The sequence below is a fragment of the Arachis stenosperma genome, chromosome 5, assembly GCF_014773155.1.
Source record: "Arachis stenosperma cultivar V10309 chromosome 5, arast.V10309.gnm1.PFL2, whole genome shotgun sequence".
In the NCBI taxonomy this organism is placed as follows: Eukaryota; Viridiplantae; Streptophyta; class Magnoliopsida; order Fabales; family Fabaceae; genus Arachis; species Arachis stenosperma.
Window position 1 is genome coordinate 139,746,959 of NC_080381.1, and position 21,303 is coordinate 139,768,261.

The 21,303-nt window shown below is 34.4% G+C and overlaps 1 protein-coding gene across 1 annotated transcript; it reads right to left on the reverse strand.

Annotated features, from left to right (window-relative positions):
* Positions 1–4,287: 4,287 nt before the first annotated feature.
* On the reverse strand, positions 4,288–8,507 carry LOC130982751 (uncharacterized). The gene is made up of 7 exons (XM_057906830.1): positions 8,399–8,507; positions 6,058–7,749; positions 5,686–5,771; positions 5,265–5,522; positions 4,939–5,169; positions 4,729–4,853; positions 4,288–4,630 (listed from the first exon to the last, which is right to left on the reverse strand). The coding sequence occupies exons 1-7, from the start codon at positions 8,483–8,485 to the stop codon at positions 4,578–4,580; spliced, it is 2,532 nt and encodes an 843-aa protein (XP_057762813.1). The 5' UTR covers positions 8,486–8,507; the 3' UTR covers positions 4,288–4,577.
* Between the last annotated feature and the right edge of the window lie 12,796 nt (positions 8,508–21,303).

Sequence of the window (21,303 nt, forward strand, 5' to 3'; positions counted from 1 at the left end):
TGAAAGCGGTTGGATCACCACGCAACCCGAGACAATTAACTTAAGAAACTAAACTTGAAGTGTTTGTCTCATCGTAAGAACGAAAAGTTCTTTATTGTGTGAAACTGTTGTTTGATAATGAAATACACATGCATGGTTTTTATTGAAAACCACAAAAGAAACAAGACAATAATACGTTCCTTTCTTGGCCAGAGAATTGAAGCGGTGATTATGGAACACAATGTATTAATGGATATGACGGTGTGGAAGATCATAGTAAGAAAACGAAAACAATAGTATTATTATTAGGATTATGTCTTAATTATTGTTTCATAATTCTGATTTAATGTGTAGGAGCTAATGGTTGTCTTATAGTAGATTGGAAAGTATGGTGACCCTTAATATATATGATTTCAGATTAATGGTTCATGGTATACAGATCCAAAAAATTTTAATAGTGAAGATAAAAATAATATGCAAAAATAATTAAAAAAAATAATATGTATATTTAGATATTCAAAATTTAAAATATATTAGTTATATTTTTAATAATTTAATTAACATATTAAAAATTATATTAATTTAAAAGTATTTTTTTCATTTTAATTAAAAACATTACATAATATGTTTCCATTAAATATATATTATATCAATTAAATTTTAAGAAAAACTATTAAATACTAATTACTAGTCTTATTTATATTTTGAGAATTTAAGCTTTATTTTGAATAGTTAGTTAATTAAACTATTATTATTTTGTTTTTATAATCTCAATGGATTAAATTTATATAACATAATAATAATCTTTTCCATTGTGTTGATATAACATTTTTTTTACATATAAATAAAATAAAAAATAATATTTATATATAAAAAATTAATTAATCAAAGTAGACAACTTATTTTTAACAAAAAAGTATTTTAATATATATTTTATAAATGTGTGATTAATTTTTTATATACCGTAAAATATACTTAAAATAAAATTTGTATGAGGGCAAAGTGGCAAACACATTATTAAAGTGGGGATAATATATACAAACATACATATACTTATTACTTTTTTTGTCTAAAATTCAATGGAGACGATTACTCCTATACGATCATATGTGATTATGTGAATCCATCCCTGATGATATATACATATATATCTTACACGCTAGACACGTGATTTATATATAATACATATATATTCTGCTTAGAATGATGTGATATATTCATATTTTTCTTTGTATATATAATGTTAGATGATATTTTTATTCTTGGAGAATAATTTTGGATAAAAATTTATGTATAGCTATTTTTATGTGAAATTAATAATTAATAATTTTAAATAATAATTTAATTAAATTTATTAAATTATTTAACAATTTTAAAATATTAAATTTATATAAAAATAATTGCATATGAATTTATATTTTAATTTTGACTATTTTCATTTTTCATTATAAAACACAGTATTTGTGGTGAATCGAATACAGTACTCATGATGAATCGAACACAATATAATTGTATAGTACTGAGTAAACGAAACGTAATTCATTATATAAAATCAAGATGGTGAACCAAATAATGCTTCTTTTAAATACAATTGTATAGTATTCATGGTGAACCAAACAATACTTCTTTCAAATGTATATATGTCAATGTTAATGTATATATCTATTCTTAATATCAACTTATGTATAAATTGTTAATATTTATATTTGATTTAAGATGGATTATTCATTTGAGATATTAATTTATATATATGTTGGAACTGTCTGGCTGCTGTTTTATTTTAGGTTCTCAGTGATTGCAATCACTATATTTACCAATACATTCGAACTCCAAAAGAACATAGTGAACTGAAATTAATACACTGGACGAACCGAAAGGTAGAAACACACTGAACCCCTAAACCCTAAACACTAAAACCAGAACCCTGAACACTGAACACTAAACCATGAACCCATAAACCCTAAATCCCTAAAACCTAAACCCTAAACCCATGAACTCTGAACTCTGAACCCTGAACGCTAAACCCTAAACCCTAAATCCTGATCCCGAACCCTAAACACTGAACTCTAAACCCTGAATGCTAAACCCTCATTGTGAACCGAAATCTTAATTATAGTGAACCGAAATCTTAATTATGGTGAACCGAATAGACATAATACTATTTATTCTTAGATAAAATTTACATGCTTATTACTTGCTATTTAAATTTAATCTAATTTATTTTTTATAATAAAATTTAAATATTTAAAAATATTTATTTTATATTTTTTAAATTAAATATTAATTATTAATTTATTTTAATAAATTAATTGTTATCTTATAAATACCATAAGATATTGGTATCCATCGTCTCTAACCGTTTTCATTCTCTACTGAATCGATAACAGTTCGTACGTGGTAGTTGATATTGGAATGTGATTTCTCATTGGTAGTTATTGTTTTCGGTTCACCACACCTTATAAGTTTGGTTTGGTATGCAGAGCTGTACGAGGATCGGCATATATGGAGAGAATTTTATGGTGAACCGAAATCTTAATTACGGTGAAACAATTATATAGTGCTTAGGGAAAAAAAACAGAATATATTGGTCTAATTTTTGTTAGACTTCTTTCTGTGGACCGAACCGAAAACATGAACGTGATGAACCACCTCTTTAGTACTTACCGAACCGAAAAGTTACTCACATATATTGAGAGTTACTCACAGTTACTGACACTCACAATTACTCACAGTTACATATTATCAATTCAATTCAGATGTAGATCACCTCAGTCCATTCAATTCACTTCAAATAAAATTAGCAATTTCATTTCATTAAATTCGATTCAGAATTCAATAATCCAAACCTCATCAAATTGATGCGTTTCAGAAGAATAATCAAAATCGCACTCATTCAACTGATTTAAAGTTGATTCATTCATTGTTTCAATTCAAAAGTGCAGATCGAAGAAGAAAACGAAGAAGATAAACGACGAAGCTAATTGCGTTAAATCAATCCAGATCCATAATGCAAAGAAAAAAAACGCGAAAGAGAAGAACAACGAATTTAATTAGGAAGAGGAAGAAGAAGAAGAAGAGGAAGAAGAAGTTTATATTATGTGAAAAAGTTTACGTTGAGAAACGTTGATAACACAAAATAAAGATTCGATATATAAATTATAAGATTCGTTATATAGATTATAAGAGGTGCGTGTAAAACAAACAGAGAAATAGAGCATGAAGTGAAAATTGCTTGAATACCATCCATGTAATTTTTATATGAATGTAGAGCTTTTTTATTTTTTATTTTTTATTTTTTATTATATTATTTTTGTTGCACATATTTAAAAAAATATTCGAACATCCAACACTTATCTACGAGCCTTAAGAAGTTACCTGCTGTGTTAATATATATGAAACAAACATGTCAAGAATTTCAAAGTCAATTTCACATTTTACAACAATTAGATAGAGATTAGATCATCTTAATAAGTTTACTAAGATTAATATTTAATATGAAAGAACCAAGTTTCAAACATTTATAAAGTATAAATAATTTAAAGTGATCTTAGATGACGAATAATATTTTTTTTCATTCATCTAAATTTTTAGTGCATAAATAATTCATAATTAAAATTATGATAAATATAAAAAATATTATATATAACATATATAAAATTAATCATCATATATTTATATATTATTTTCAATATATATCTCATATTTAGTAATTAATTTTGGAACAAAACACAATCAAATTCTTTCACGTTTCTTCCCCTTTGATGCTTCGAAAAGATACGAGACAAAATCCCTTCAATGTCGCTATTTTTTCTCTACACTACTTAAGTATTATAGATTCTACGTGCAGTCATTTCTTTTTTCACTCAAAACACTTGGACTAAGAAAAGATTTTCTATAATAATTGCGGTTTATTATTTTTTTTGTTAAGTCACTAACACATCATTTTCGAATTCAATTCTTAATAGTGATATGTATACAACATATTCAATTCAGAAGTTATTAACCATTGACTAAAAATAAAAATAGTAATAATAATAACCCACAAAAAAGATACGAGTCCTTTATATTAAATGCGAAATTATTAACATTAAATTGGCAAACTTAAGAACAGTTTTAATAATTCGTTAAAACAAAACAACAATAGTTAATAAGATATGAAAATATTCCTTGGTCACCTTCTAGGGCATAGAGTGCAGCATCATTTTCCTCCCCTAATATTTAGCTGTATTAAAAAATTATATGTTTTAACTAGCACTTCACAATTATTTTAAGGTCACCTTATTTTAATTGCACCGAAGTCATGCACTTTATATTTTAATAGCACTAATGCCAACTTCACAAGATTTCTAACATCAAAATAAACAGAATAAATAAATAAACATACATATTACACCTGCTACGTTCTTAAAAAAGCTTGAAGACTAACTGTACAGATTATATCACATGCATGATTAGATCATGGTTATAACTTCTAACTTATTATCTTATAAGCCAAAAAACTAAAGTGTGTTAGAAGAAGGACTCTTTCTCAACTACTCTATGAACCAGTGTTTAACGCCTGATCTCTATACACACCACATCACTTTGTTGTATTAGATTTAAGTTTTCTTTGCTTTGAAGACTCCCCACAAGTAGTACTTTGCTTTAAATCCTGCATGATTAATTAAAAATTAATACATAACTTATTTTGTTTTGCAAATAATACTAGTATATGATCCGCATAGTTGAGCTAAAAGGTAGAAAACTCACTCCGGTATTCTATCGGAAGCACGGTGGAAGGAAAAACTAGGAGCTCTACATGTTCAAGCACAGTCCTCATGGCAAGGTCAGAGTGAATAACGTCATCAACTAACTTGTCATAGTCCCTTTCACATCTGTAGAAGCATGTTGTAAGATTTGGTAATAAGAATATAAGTTGTAAGCAGAGTAAGAACGATGTTGGTTTGTGTGGAAAATCACCTTTCATCAGGAAATAAATAAAGTGCAATGCTGTTTTGATCTATCTCATATTTCAAGAATCGACTTGGCCACACTGCACGTCTTTGAAACAAGTCCAGGGATAGCTTCCCTGGAAAGCGTCTTGTTTCCTCACTAACAAGGGAGCAAGCTAGATCGGACAAATGTACAAAAAGTCCACTGATGGAAGCGATGATGGAATTGATACTTTTGTTGTGGACGTAAAGACTTCCTCTGTTAGCCAGAAATTTCAATTTTAGATAATGCATCACTATAGAAGCTAGAAAATCCACTAGTCATAGAAAAAATTAGAAAAATAAATTTCTTACCTCCAAATTGGATCATTAACAGGTTGTGCTTTAACATGATCTTTTAATTCTACGAGATTAAGATCAGCGACATGAGTGTTTTTAACAGTTTTCAGAGCAGGTTGACACCCTTTCTTAAATTCGTTTTTCTCCACGATTTGCTTTGTGAAATTGGTTTTTTCCATACTGGTTTGGATTGTATCTTCTACCGTTGGTTTACAATCCTCACAAAACCATATAACTTGCTTGGTGAATATCACAGGTCCGTCTAAACAATACCTGAAAAGAAAAATTGAAAAAGTCTGAGACCATTAGGCATTTAAGAAAACATATCTAAATATAGTAATAAAGAAGTGTGCAGCAATTACACTCAATTATCATGATGCAAATTTGCTGCAGCTACATCAAAACAAAGCAAACAGAAAAGGTAAATAACAAGTACCTATGTCGTGCCCATATTTGACACTTGTAGCAATAAACCAATGCCTCCTCAAAGCCTCGATCGCCGCATACAAAACAAATATTTTCCTGAAATAACTTGTTGAATGATTCAATAAAGTAGAAAATGTAACAAACAAATTTTCTTCCATAAAATACTATAATAGAAATATGCAAATAAAATATCCAAAATAGCAGAAAATTTATTTAATAAGGTGAACAGTTTCAAAATGTATATCTCATGATCTATAGACTAATTGATTGAAGACAAATCCACACATCTTTTTCCACTCCAGCAACCTAATCACAGATTTAGGTAACAACTAAAATCAAACTTTTAACATTTAATAAATGGATTGCATATTACAAAACAAACCTGAACTGATGCTATGTTTAATTTGGTGGTGACTTCCACATTTTCTTTGGCTATGAAATTTTCATTTGAAATTTCAGTATTGGTACTAGAATCTGCAGGAGCATCAAATTCCATTGAGATTGATGATGGAAGATAAACATTTGTCTTCGGATTTTGATTCTCATCATGTACATTGTCTTCGGATGCTTGCTGTTCCGCTTCAACTTGTACAGAAGGTTGAATTAGTGGTTCAGAATTTAATCCCTCCGGAGGTAATGGTGAGAGTTCCAATAATGGTGCAGGCTTCTGTGGTGGTAATGCTGAAGGTACTTGGACTGTAGACTCCACATAAATTGACAGAGGAATGATGTCAAGTACTTCCATCTTTTCTTCAACTTTGCAACTTCTATCTAAAATTTCATTGTTAACGCTAGAATTTACAGGAGCATTGAACTCCATTGACATTGATGATGGCAATTGAACATTTGTTTCATCCGTAAGAATGGGACTCTTGTCATTTACATTGGCCTCCGAATTAGCTGGTACAAGAGGTTGAATTTGTGGTTCAGAATTTGATCCCACTGCTGGTACTGGTAAGAGTACCTGCAGTGGCATAGGCTGCTCTGGTGGTGTCCCTGTAGGTACTTGAGGGGTAGACTCTGCATTTGCACAATTTGATGGAGCTTTGGTGTAAGATTTTGATGATTTGATGACCCTTCTTCTCAGCTTAATTTTCTTGCCATTACCTCCACTAGTTCCCCCAATCTTCAGCTTGGAATCATGACCCTCTACAACAGAGTTGTGCCTCACTTCTCCTTCAGGTTTTGGCTTTGAATCACATCCCTCTGCAACAGAGTTGTGCCTCACTTCTCCTTCAGATTTTGGCTTTGAATCACAGCCCTCTGCAACAACAGAGTTATCCCTCAATTCCTCTTCACGTTTTGATCCCTCTATCGTCCTTCTTATCCTCTTAATCTTGTTCTCATCATTGCCTCCATTAGCTCCTCCGATTTTCCTCTTGGAGTCATTAACCCTGGTTACAGATTTATCCTTACATTCCCCTTCAGCATTTTCAGATGGAACAATAGAAGTCTCCACCATGAATTTTGCTTTGTGCTGCCTTTCAACAGAAATTCTTCTCTCGGATTTCTGAACTGTCTTAGACCGATCTACTGTATTCCCAAGGGTATTTGGCACCTGCTCCCTCTCTCGTCTTCTTATACCTCTAAGTTCCTCGGACTTCTCATGTCTTTTCAACTTATGCTTATGTCCTCTCAACATATTCTGATGGTTCCTTCCTTTGTTATGTTCTTCTATGTTTTTGGAACTACTCAACCAAACCCCACAAATTTTACACCAGAATGGTCTTGCTCGGGGAGCTACAATGGGATTAGTTGGCCGTACTCGTGAGCTTGCAACAACACGATTAGTGGGCCGTGCTGGTGAGGTTGCAAAGCGATTAATCGGTCTACCAGTTTGGTGCTGTAAGAAGCTAGCAGCTCTGACGTCATCATCTTGGAAGCTTGGGGGCACAAAAGGATTACTTTGTCTAATAGTTTGGTGCAGTAAGAAGTTAGCAGCAGGAACACCATCATTTGGAAAACCCAAACCATACGGAGGGGTTGGATCACCGAAATTAAAATGGCTGTGATTTAAACCTCCATGAAGCATATTTTGCCGGCCATAGTTAATTTGATTTCGATATCTCTCAATCTGCAAACAAAATTTCAAACATGATGCTACATTGATACAATGGCAACATTCTAGTGAAATATTCAAGGGAAAGCGTCAGATTCAACAACAAAACACCAATTAGGCCTAAATTATTTTAAAAAACCAAACAAAAACGACCAGTATAACAACAGAACATGCATCTAACTTAAAACACAGCATTCAAACTTTCATTAAGTATCAACCAAACTCAGCATGCACAACACAATTGCTATCATAATTCTACTGTTTAGTAATGTGGTTGTGAAGGGCCACAGCGTATCTAAATTACTATATTTTATTACCATTTTATAAACAAATCATCAATGTTTAATAATTTATATCATGATCTCTAAACTCAGAATACATATGCCTAGGTTACTAACTCACACACCAAAAAGAATAAGCTAACTGTTAACATTCATTAATTGCACTCATAAAGTAAAGTACAATGCTAAATCTAATGAAAGAACAACAGAAATAATACATTAAGAAATAATCTCAAATCAACTAAGAAATTCATATACCTTGAAACCTAATTCATACTCGACCGCCACCCAAAATTCACTTCGGGCAAAAATTATATAAAAAGAGAAAGAGAAACTAATTCGACATTACTTAACAAACATTAAAGAAAGAGAAAAACACTCACCGTGGGTTGTCGATGAATGTTCCATGCATAGTTGTTTAGAGGAGAATAAGGATACTGAGGAGTAAAACCAGAATAGAAGGGATTCATTCTGGAAAAAGAGCTTGCGACTGAAGTGGTGTCGCTGTTTTGAGTACTAAAAAGCCAAAAAGGTTTTTGACACTTTTTCGGTCACCGACTGCGACTATCAAAAAGATAAGTATTAAGAAACATTGATTATTCCTTATTCCTTGATATATTATATTTATTTAAAAAAAAAGATATATTAGTTTGTCCAATCAGCCATCAGGATCAAATCTCTCCTCTAATGATAATAGTTAGAGATAAAAATAAAATAATATCTTATTTATCTTTAAATTTATATAAGATATTTACAGATAATAAAATAACAAATTTAAAGTTGATTAAAATATTATTTTATTGATTTATTGATTGTCTTGTTTTTAAAATTATTTTCTGTTGCATTATAGGAAATAATAATATATAGAATATCTTTTTAAAATTTAATTTTGATATATTATCGGCATTCATAGTTAAGCTTTAAATTAGATACTTGATTTACATATTATTAGTCAAAGTATAATTTAATGTTTATATATTTAGAAAAAAGATTTACAGTTATTGAACACAAAATTTAATTTCATTTCAAGATTTACCTAGGTTTAAACATTTCAACTCGTTGAATATTTCCTTAGATATTTTCTCTAAGCAAATAATGCAGTTTAATTTTTGTTTTGTATAATAAATTAATAATACTCTTTTATTAATTTAATCCATATAAAATTATAATATGAAATTAATTAAAATAATAAATATTTATTATTTTAAGTAAATAGATTAAACAATTTTATGCTATATATATGGAATTGAAATTCATTAACAGTAACATCAAAAGTGTGCAAAACAAAACCAACCAACCAAAGTAAATAAGTACATGTTGGGCATATATCTAAAGTAGAAAAATATAATAGATACAAATTAAACTAGACATTTCACCTGGATTTTTAACTAACAAACAAGTCAAGTAACTCACCATGACATAGCTTATTTAGTTCCTTTTCTTTCTTTTTCTTGGTCTTGAGCTTAGTTCCTTTTGAAATAGTGCGTGTGTGTTATGGGTTTTTTTTCTCCCCCAATTAATAATATATATGTTGTTTTTTAAACCCCAAGTCCCAAGAATATCCACATCACCACATTGGGCAAGTGGAAGTGTATAAAGGCTGACAGAGTTGAGTAATAACAAAAGAGAGTTATGGTTTGCATGCGTTGGGACTTTATAATGCACTCCGAGTTCGACATAGTATAGGGATTCTAAAGCATCTTTAAATTAATGTATCTTAGTCCAAAAAAGAAAATTAATGTATCCAGCCCAAAAATATAAATGCTCTATCATATTCATACCCAAAACAAATGTTCAGTCCATTCTTTTGACAATTAATAATAATAATATTGGGATAATAGTCATTTTAGTTTTTAGAAGATAAGGTATTTTTTAAATTTGTTTTTAAAACATTTTTTTAATTAAATTGGTTCTGTGAAGATTACGAATTAATTATATATGTCTTTCAGTTACTTCACTCATAATTTTTATCAATAATTGATGATGTGAAATATTAACTGATAACATACATGACGTAACATGTTCAATTGGATGTTAACTAAATATATTTATAAAATCTATCAATTTAGTCACTAGATCATGTTGAAAATATAATTTTTATAATTGAAAATGATGGTTTCAGTGGCTAAGAGAAGGGGGGTGAATCTTAGCCCCCTTTTTGGAAGCTACTACTTGCTGACCTTCAGAAGAGACTTTTCTGTTTTTGCTCGTCACTTGACACGAGCAACTCAGTTTTGTCTCGTCCCTTGCCACGAGACTTTTTGTTTTGTCTCGTCACTTGGCACGAGATAATTCTGGCTTTTTCTCCTGTGTAATTGAAAACAGAATTGGAGTAGAAGGAGAAGAGGATTGCACCAAGATGTATCCTGGTTCGGCTGCTAAGTGCAGTGCAGCCTACATCCAGTCTCCATCACAAACATGATGGAGTTTCACTATAATCAATCTAATTACAACTTGTAAAGTGCTAACCCAACTTACAAGGGGATTCCCACAGAATCATGATACACAACAAAGATGTACAAAGGAACTCTAAGACATCAATGGCTTTTCTTTTAAGTTTGCACTCTCTGCCTTTTTCCGCTCTATGGCTTTTTCATTACAAACCTCACTTGTTTGCCTTTTTCCATGAGACTCAAGACATGACAAAATTAAACAGAAAAATAACAAACAGAATACATTGAAGGAGAAGAGAAATCTGTTAGCTCAGGTAGCTCTGAGAACTCTGTGCCTTGCACTCTCAAATTTTCTCCTTACTTCAAACAGTGGTTATTCCCCCTTTTTAAAGAAGAGGAAAGCCTCCACACTTGAAGCCAAAATCGAACCAACTTTCTTCCTCTTTCAACAAACACGGTTCGGCCACACAGAGAGAGAAGAGATAACCATGCATTAACCAACATGCAATTACCTCTAGTCCTTTCTTGATCATCACCCTTCATCAATCCGGGCTCTCCATCCTTGGCTTGCTCTCCAAGATGGATTTCTGGCCCTTGATGCCTCATGATGATAATGACTTCATCTGCTTCAATCTCTGCCTTCAACCATCACTTCGCCACTCTAGCTACTCCCTGTGGTGGTTGATCAGAATCGAAGACAAGCCATGCTTCAAGAATCTCTCCTCTTGGCCGAATCTTCAGCGTCCCTTTTTGAGCATGAAAGGCTCAAGATAGCTTCACCAAAACTATCCACATTTGGTAAGCATCTTAGCCACAGCTCATCTTTCTTTTGGTATGTTTTCTTGCCATCATTTGCTTGATGGTCTTGATGCATGCAACTCTTTCTTTTTCTTTGTTGAAGAGCACGGCGTCCATGGTTTACTGGACAAAGACCAAAGAGAGAAGAAGAAAGAGATGAGAGAGAAATAAAGAATCTGAAGAAAAGCAATGTAGAGTGGTTAAACACATTAATTTGGAATAGCTTGCTTTTACTCCCCTAACATAGAGTGGCGTGTTTGACATAATAGCCATCAAATCAATTCAGCTGAATTTTTTCTCTCTCATGTTCCCCATGCATTAATTAACAATGTAATAGATTTTGAAATCCATCACTTTGTTAGAGCTTGGTTCCGTTGGAAGCACTATGCTTTCATTTTTCCTTTGTTTCGGACCAAGCATGGAACATATTCTCTTTAGTATAATTTGGGCTTGTGACAACATGATCAAAGCTGGCCCATTTGATAAGTATTTGCTTTCCTGATACAATTGTGTAGCGGATCAAGCATAGGAAGCAAATAAGAAAGCATTTGGTTGGGCTTGCAACATTAATATTTATTCTGGCCCATTAATATAAAATTTCAGCCTCATAGTATAAAGCATGTAGCAAGGCTGCTTATTGGGCTTAAGTCAGAAACTTATTTCCCGGCCCATCATAAAACCTGCAACAAAATTATTAATCAAAATATGTTAAATGAGAATCAGATTAATAATTTTGTTATTAATTATTTTTAACAATGTTTAGTCATCACAAATATTAATTTAGAGTTTTCCAAACTCATCAATCTCCCCCTTGATGACAAACATTATTAAAATTGAAATGGAAAGAAATTTAAATATGAGTAAGGAATACTCCCTTTGATTTTGAATTTCTCCCCCTTTCAAAATGTCACATGGCTCCCCCTTAATATATGCTATTTTACCAAGGGAAGCATAAACCTGTAACATTTAAATCAAGCTTCAAGTAACAATGTTATTTAGCAAATTTTATAATGCTAAATTGCTTGATTTATGAGCAGTTTTAATTGACAATCAAAACTCATTTGATATCATAAACTGATTTACTGCTCAAACTAAATCATACAACACAAAGCTATCCAAATATTTTTCAAACATTTTCCTGTTTTAGAATATCAGAGCGAAACAATATGATGAAAAATATTTGAAGAAACAAAAATAAGGCAGTTTTGATATGTTACATAATTAAAGGAACTGCCAAAAATAAAATTTTTAAACCAACATGTTTATCAATGATGAATCAATCAGCCAGGCATCAAAATAAATCAATCATTATAAACCAAATGCCAAATAAACTAATCATGATAAACTACAACATGCACTTCAAACAGTAGTGATCATAATAAAACTGATGCAATAACAACAACATGCATTCTTTGAACAAGGGTAATCATGAATTTTCAAAACTGAAAATTTCAACCCTTGTTGCCCTGTTTTTCCAGCCCCTGTTTCGTTCCAATTTCAATTTTGGAACCTAAATTTCCTCCCCCTTTTGTCATCAAAGGGGCACCTGCACAAGCCATGATTAACATAACAAAATATTCAAGATAAAGTAGCAAAAGTGTATCAAAGCATCCTAGAGATTATCCTAAAGCAGTGAGTATCAAGTCATGCTTATACAAAAAAAGATTGAGCCTAGTGGAGCCAATATCAAACAGAATAAACACAAGTGCTAATCATCAGATAAGTGAAAGTCTTCTTCCTCAGCGCCTCCTTCACTATCATCTCCCAAATCCTTGTTCAGGTGTTCCAGCATCAAATTGACCCGTTCCTTGCAGTTTTTCCAGGCCTTCTCATTCTCATAAGCTTGCTTGCGGGCCTCTTTGTGAGATCGAAACATCATGTCTGCCATGTTTGAGAATTCTCCCAAAATCTGTTGGAAAGATCGGATTGTTTTGGAAGATTCTGGCCTTCCTTCATGCTCACTGTCCGATTTTCGCCCTTTGGTTTCCTTGGTCGCTCCCCCTCCTCGGATTGTAGACACCTCGTTTTCTACCTTCTCATTTATCAAATCAACTTTAAAGTACTCAAATATTCTAGTTAAAAACATACCATAAGGCAAGTTAGCCTTTCGGGTGCTTCTAACAGAATCCCACATGTGCCTAATCATGATGTAACCAAAGGAAATAGGGGTAGAAGTTACCAAAGCAAATAGTATGAGACAGTCAGAAAATGTTACTCGGTTGTGTGAGCCGCTTTGGGGAGTCAGAATATGAGTGATAATGCGGTGAAGCAAGGAATTGACCGGTCCAAGAGCTTTGTGAGTTGGAGTGGTTCCATGCAATCCGGAAAGGTTTGTGCAAATGTGCTGAAGAACAGTTTTGTGAGAGATGCCGACTTGTGTGTCCCATTTCTCCACCATGTATGCTCGCGGTCCTTCATCCTTGAAGCCCAGGGCCACTCCAATTGTCTCAGCATCAAGGGCTATTTGAACCCTTTTGACATAGGAATGAAGGGTGCCATCAATGAGTCGCATATTAGCATAGAATTCGCGAACAAGGCCTGGGTACACCGGCTTTTTGATAAGGAGCAGAGGCTTCCAGTTGAGAAGATCAAACAGAGAGGGAATGTTGGTGCTCTTGAGATTGTCGAGACTAACAAGGTAGGTAGTACACAGATGGCGTTTCTCCATAACCTCTTTGTGAAACTCGAAAGAGGTGCATGAGTTAAATCTGCTTGGATCAAAATGAGAATGAGACTTGACATACTTGTCTCGGAATTCCATGGATTCCAAGTTTGGTGGTTCAGTGGTGTCATTGAGTGCAAACCCTTGATTCTTTTGTGAGCTTTTTCCAGGAGTATACTTCTTGGGTGATGAGGGTGGAGGTGAAGGAGTGGGAGAAGTGTGAGACTCTTGCTCTTCTTCTTCAACTACGGGCTTCTTGTTCTTGCCTCGGCCTGAACTTTTGTGGGCAATCACCTTTTTTCTCATGGTGGTTGTTTGTTTGGACGGTGGTGAAAGAGAAGATGATGAGGTTGAATGAATGTGAATGTGAGTGTGGGTTTGAGGTGTTGATGGTTTTTGAGATAAAAGAATTCTTTCACTCTTTCTTGGCGCGGTTTTCTTTTTCATGGTAATGGAAGAATGAAATATGAAAGGGTTGATAGCCGAGTTGAGTGGGAAAGAAGCAAGGTGGGTGACGCATTAAATGTGGGTTGAAGAGAGAGAATGATGGAAATAATGATCATTAGTGGGCGGTTAATGACCATTATGGGGTGGTTATTACCCAAAAAAAATGATTTCCCTTTTAACTTTTGAAATCTAAAACTGAAAAGTGGTTGCCTTAAATCAAGGGATTAGATGGAGAGAAGGATTTGATTTGACAATAACCACTTCCAAGAAGATATGGTGACACAAAGAAGAAGTTCTTTATTTGTATGGAGAGATAAGTAACAAAACTGTTATTGTGGGGTCATGGAATTTTGGCGGGGCCCATAAATTTTGAATTTTGCGTTGCCTCCCCCTTGACCACAGCTCTTCCATTGTGCCATTTATTTTTTATCTCGTCCAAACCTACGAGCAAAACAGAACAGAGTCACATATTCACAAATTTTCAATAAAACTTAAATCAAGCATTCCCAAACTTTTTCTCAAGATACAGAATCTGTCTTCACAGAGAGGTTTTGTAAAAATATCAGCAATTTGGTCTTCAGATTTTACAAATTGAATATCAATAGTACCCTTTTGCACATGTTCCCTAATGAAATGATATTTTATCTCAATGTGCTTAGTTCTTGAGTGCAGAACTGGATTTTTTGAAATGTTTATAGCACTCATATTATCACAAAATAAGGGTATACTATTGATTTTTAATTTGTAATCTTCCAATTGTGTTTTTAACCAAATTAATTGTGAGCAACAAGCAGATGCGGAAACATATTCGGCTTCAGCAGTGGATAGAGCCACTGTGGCTTGTTTCTTGCTTGACCACATGTTGAGTGAGCTTCCAAGGAAGCAACACATGCCGGAGGTGCTCCTCCTATCCACCCGATCTCCCGCATAATCTGCATCACAAAACCCTACTGCACAAAAGTCATCAGATTTAGGATACCATAATCCATAATTACAAGTTCCCTTAATGTATCTAATGATGCGTTTAACAGCCGTAAGGTGGGATTCTTTTGGATGTGATTGAAACCTTGAACATACACCCACACTTTGGACTATATCCGGTCTAGAGGAGGTAAGGTACATGAGTGAACCTATCATTCCTCTATACCTTGTTTCATCCACATCTTGGCCATCATCATCCTTTTCAAGTTTAGTATTGGGATGCATAGGAGTGCCCATTGATTTGGAATTTTCTAGGCCAAACTTTTTGATAAGTTCTTTTGCATATTTTCCTTGATGAATAAAAATACCACTAGGAGTTTGCTTAATTTGGAGGCCAAGAAAGAAGGTAAGCTCTCCCATTAAACTCATCTCAAACTCACTAGTCATGAGTTTTCCAAACTCTTCACACAAGGAAACATTGGCCGAACCAAATACAATGTCATCAACATAAACTTGAACAAGAAGGATATCATCATTAGATGTTTTAATGAATAAGGTGGTGTCGGTGGTTCCCCTTTGAAAATGATTTTCCAATAAAAAGGCACTAAGCCTCTCATACCAAGCTCTTGGAGCTTGTCTAAGACCATAAAGAGCCTTAGTTAATTTAAAAACATGATTTGGAAATTCTTTATGTTCAAAACCGGGGGGTTGAGCCACATACACTTCCCTATCAATAAAACCATTAAGGAAAGCACACTTAACATCCATTTGAAACATTTTGAAACCCTTATGGGCAGCATAGGCAAGAAGCAACCTAATTGCTTCCATTCTAGCTACCGGAGCAAAAGACTCATCAAAATCAATACCCTCTTCTTGATCGTAACCTTGGGCCACTAATCTAGCCTTGTTATGAACAACTTGTCCATCCTCACCAAGTTTATTTTTAAACACCCACTTAGTACCCGTTACCTTCTTACCATCCGGATGAGGTACCAATGTCCAAACCTTATTCTTATCAAATTGAGCAAGCTCCTCTTGCATTGCTTTGACCCATGATGGATCCTCAAGAGCTTGTTTGACATTGTTGGGCTCTATTTGTGACAAGAAAGCAAGATTGCTAGGTTCGGTTGGCCTTTTGGTGGATGATCTTGTTGTTATTCCTTGAGAGAGATCACCAATGATGAAATCATGAGGATAACCCCTCATGGATTTCCATTCTCTAGGCTTTCGGACAGGTGTAGAGTTTTGATGAACTTCTGGTGGTCTCACTGTTTCAGTTTCTCGTCTCTGCTCAGGAGACAAATTGGAAGTTTCTCCTTCAATCTGACGAGACAAAATTGGACTGACAGATTCTTCATTTTCAACAGTTTTGGAATTTTCTTTACTCGTTCCATCCTCTTCACAATCTGAATCATTTTCCTTCACAATACTGGGAATTAAGTTAGAATCACAAAAGGTAACATGTATGGATTCCTCTATTGTCCTATGTTCTTTGAGATAAATTCTATAGGCCTTGCTTGTGGTGGAATATCCAACAAACATTCCTTCATATGATTTTGGATCAAACTTTCCAAGATTTTCTTTATTATTAAGCACAAAGCATTTACATCCAAAAACATGAAAATACTTAAGATTGGGAGGGGTTCCTTTCCATAGCTCATAAGGAGTTTTCTTTAACCCTTTTCTAATGATTGTTCTATTCAAAATATAACATGCTGTGGTCACAGCTTCAGCCCATAAAAATTTGGGAATTTCATTATCACATAGCATGGCCCTTGTCATTTCTTGAAGGCTACGATTCCTTCTTTCAACCACCCCTTTTTGTTGGGGGGTTCTAGGGCATGAAAAATTGTGAGAAATCCCTAAGTCATCACAGAATTTTTTAAAATCTTGATTTTCAAATTCTCTTCCATGATCACTTCTCAAATGGGCAATTTTCAAATCTTTTTCATTTTGAATTTTCTTACAAAGGGTGGAGAAGGCATAAAATGCATCATTCTTATGAGCAAGGAAAAGTACCCAACCAAATCTAGAGTAATCATCAACCACCACAAGACCATAGTGTTTACCTCCCAAACTTTGAGTTCTAGTAGGACCAAAAAGATCAATATGTAACATTTCCAATGGCCTTTTGGTTGAGATTCCATCTTTTGATTTAAAAGAGGATTTTACTTGTTTGCCCAATTGGCAAGCATCACAAGTAAGATCCTTATCAAACTTGATGTTCGGAATTCCTCTAACCAAATTCTTTTTGACTAGCTTAGAAATTTGGTACATGCTAGCATGTCCCAACTTTCTATGCCAAAGCCATTTTTCAGATTCAAGAGAGGTAAAGCATGTTACATTTTGTTCCTTTAAATCCTCAAGAGTTAATCCATACACATTATTGCATCTTTTAGCTTCAAATAAAACATCCCCAGTTTTCTCACAAACAACCAAGCAAACAAACTTCTTAAAGATGACATCAAAACCTAAATCACACAATTGACTAACACTAAGTAAGTTATGTTTCAAACCATTTACAAGAAGCACATCATTTATACAAGAAGAAAAGTTTTTACCAACTTTCCCAACAGCCACTATTTTTCCTTTTGCATCATCACCAAAGGTAACAAGTCCTCCATCATATTCATCAAGCTTTATGAAGAAGGTTGTCTTTCCGGTCATATGCCTAGAGCATCCGCTATCCATGTACCACATATTTTCCTTTTTCTTAGATGCTAGGCAGACCTGCAAAATAAACTCAAGTGACCTTAGGTATCCAAATTTTCTTGGATCCTTTCACGTTAAACCACCTCTTGTGTCCCAGATCATTATAATCAAAAACAACTTTGTAAACTTTGTCACCAATCATTCTTTCACCAAAGAAGCATTGAACTGGAAAATGACCACTTCGGTTGCACATTCTACAAAATCTTGGAGTTGTAGTTTTGTTAAAGTGAGTTGGGTCTTGATATGTTACATCATTTGAAGATGAGGCAATATTTTCAAAATGTGATTTTTCAGATTTATAAAATCCCAACCCAGCTTTATCATAAAGAGGTTTTTGACTAGCCAAGATTTGGTTCAAATTTTCAGAACTTTGAGTGAACTTGGCTAAGTCATCTTTAAGTCTTTTAACCTCTTTGAGCAACTCTTCATTTTGCTTAAAACAGTTTACATATGCAAGAACAGAATGATCACTTTCACAGCTTCTGACTTGGGCTTTTAACTGCTTGTTTTCTTCCACGAGATCACAAGCAGTTTCGGCCTCTCTTAGTTTTTCTTTGAGGAAATCATTTTCAGCTTTAAGAATGAAATTTTGCTGTTCAAGATCTTGATTCTCAGCTAGAAAACATCTAATTTTTTTCTGAAAGGTGATCTATCATGAGATGAAGGTCTTCAGTGTTAGAGTTTTGAAATGATACCTGATTTATCTCATTTGCCATGAGACAGTGCTGTGATTTGGTCTCAGACTCTTCATCATCATCATCTGAGTCATTTTCCAAATCTTCCCATGTGGCCATCAGTCCCTTCTTCTTCACTTTTTTCGGCTTTTCTTCCTTCTTCAACTTGGGACAGTCAGATTTGAAATGCCCCATTTCCTTGCAATTGAAACAGGATACCTTGCTAAGATCTTTCTTTGTCCTCCTGGAGCTGCTACCTTTGCTTTTGAGCTTTGCCATTTTCCTGAATTTTTTTGCAAACAACACAAACTCATTTTCAGAAGAGTTATCACTGGATTCATCATCCAGAGGGTTAGTCACAGAAGAAAATGCAATTTCTTTCTTTTTTGAATCCTTTTTCAAATAGGAGTTTTCAAAGGCAAGTAAGTTTCCTCTCAAATCATCAAGTGTCATGGAATCTAAGTTACTACTATCAGAAATGATTAAGGCTTTTGTTTCTCACTCTTTTGTGAGACACCTCAACACTCTTCTCACTAGCACAGATTCTGAATGTGTGATTCCAAGAGCATCTAAGCCAACAGTGATGGCATTGAACCGTTCGAACAGTTCATCGATGGACTCTCCTTCCTTCATTGTAAACATTTCATATTCCCTGTTCAACATGTCTGTCCGAGTCTTCTTTACAATGGTAGTTCCTTCATGAGTGATTTGCAACTTGTCCCAGATTTCCTTTGCCGTTGTGCATCGTGATACTCGTCGGTACTCCTCAAAGCTGATAGCACAGTTGAGCAGATTGGTTGCCTTGGCATTTAACTCCACCGTCTTCCTATCTTCCTCGGTCCAGCTTGCTTCTGGTTTAAGAGAGACTACTCCTTGAGCATTTGTGGTAGTTGGAAATTTTGGACCTTCCAAGATGATCTTCCAAAGTCTGTAATCCACGGCTTGAACAAATATCTTCATCCTCTCCTTCCAATAGGTATAATTTTTCCCATTGAAGAGGGGAGGTCTGTTGCTTGATTGACCTTCAGCCAGATTGTATGATAACACATTTGTGCCACTGTTTTCTGCCATGAGGATCTTTACTCCAAGCTGCAAAGCTTGATCTCTTTGAGACCAAGCTCTGATACCAATTGATGGTTTCAGTGGCTAAGAGAAGGGGGGGTTGAATCTTAGCCCCCTTTTTGGAAGCTACTACTTGCTGACCTTCAGAAGAGACTTTTCTGTTTTTTCTCGTCACTTGACACGAGCAACTCAGTTTTGTCTCGTCCCTTGCCACGAGACTTTTTGTTTTGTCTCGTCACTTGGCACGAGATAATTCTGGCTTTTTCTCCTGTGTAATTGAAAACAGAATTGGAGTAGAAGGAGAAGAGGATTGCACCAAGATGTATCCTGGTTCGGCTGCTAAGTGCAGTGCAGCCTACATCCAGTCTCCATCACAAACATGATGGAGTTTCACTATAATCAATCTAATTACAACTTGTAAAGTGCTAACCCAACTTACAAGGGGATTCCCACAGAATCATGATACACAACAAAGATGTACAAAGGAACTCTAAGACATCAATGGCTTTTCTTTTAAGTTTGCACTCTCTGCCTTTTTCCGCTCTATGGCTTTTTCATTACAAACCTCACTTGTTTGCCTTTTTCCATGAGACTCAAGACATGACAAAATTAAACAGAAAAACAACAAACAGAATACATTGAAGGAGAAGAGAAATCTGTTAGCTCAGGTAGCTCTGAGAACTCTGTGCCTTGCACTCTCAAATTTTCTCCTTACTTCAAACAGTGGTTATTCCCCCTTTTAAAGAAGAGGAAAGCCTCCACACTTGAAGCCAAAACCGAACCAACTTTCTTCCTCCTTCAACAAACACGGTTCGGCCACACAGAGAGAGAAGAGATAACCATGCATTAACCAACATGCAATTACCTCTAGTCCTTTCTTGATCATCACCCTTCATCAATCCGGGCTCTCCATCCTTGGCTTGCTCTCCAAGATGGATTTCTGGCCCTTGATGCCTCATGATGATAATGACTTCATCTGCTTCAATCTCTGCCTTCAACCATCACTTCGCCACTCTAGCTACTCCCTGTGGTGGTTGATCAAAATCGAAGACAAGCCATGCTTCAAGAATCTCTCCTCTTGGCCGAATCTTCAGCGTCCCTTTTTGAGCATGAAAGGCTCAAGATAGCTTCACCAAAACTATCCACATTTGGTAAGCATCTTAGCCACAGCTCATCTTTCTTTTGGTATGTTTTCTTGCCATCATTTGCTTGATGGTCTTGATGCATGCAACTCTTTCTTTTTCTTTGTTGAAGAGCACGGCGTCCATGGTTTACTGGACAAAGACCAAAGAGAGAAGAAGAAAGAGATGAGAGAGAAATAAAGAATCTGAAGAAAAGCAATGTAGAGTGGTTAAACACATTAATTTGGAATAGCTTGCTTTTACTCCCCTAACATAGAGTGGCGTGTTTGACATAATAGTCATCAAATCAATTCAGCTGAATTTTTTCTCTCTCATGTTCCCCATGCATTAATTAACAATGTAATAGATTTTGAAATCCATCACTTTGTTAGAGCTTGGTTCCGTTGGAAGCACTATGCTTTCATTTTTCTTTTGTTTCGGACCAAGCATGGAACATATTCTCTTTAGTATAATTTGGGCTTGTGACAACATGATCAA

What these genes read in the sequence shown, in the direction of transcription:
- LOC130982751 (XM_057906830.1), bottom strand. Translation starts at nt 8,485, where the DNA reads ATGAATCCCTTCTATTCTGGTTTTACTCCTCAGTATCCTTATTCTCCT. An exon ending in ACATTCATCGACAACCCACG is followed by an intron (nt 7,750 to 8,398) that starts GTGAGTGTTTTT and finishes TTTTGTTTGCAG; the next exon opens with ATTGAGAGATATCGAAATCA. An exon ending in TATTTATTTCCTGATGAAAG is followed by an intron (nt 4,854 to 4,938) that starts GTGATTTTCCAC and finishes ATGCTTCTACAG; the next exon opens with ATGTGAAAGGGACTATGACA.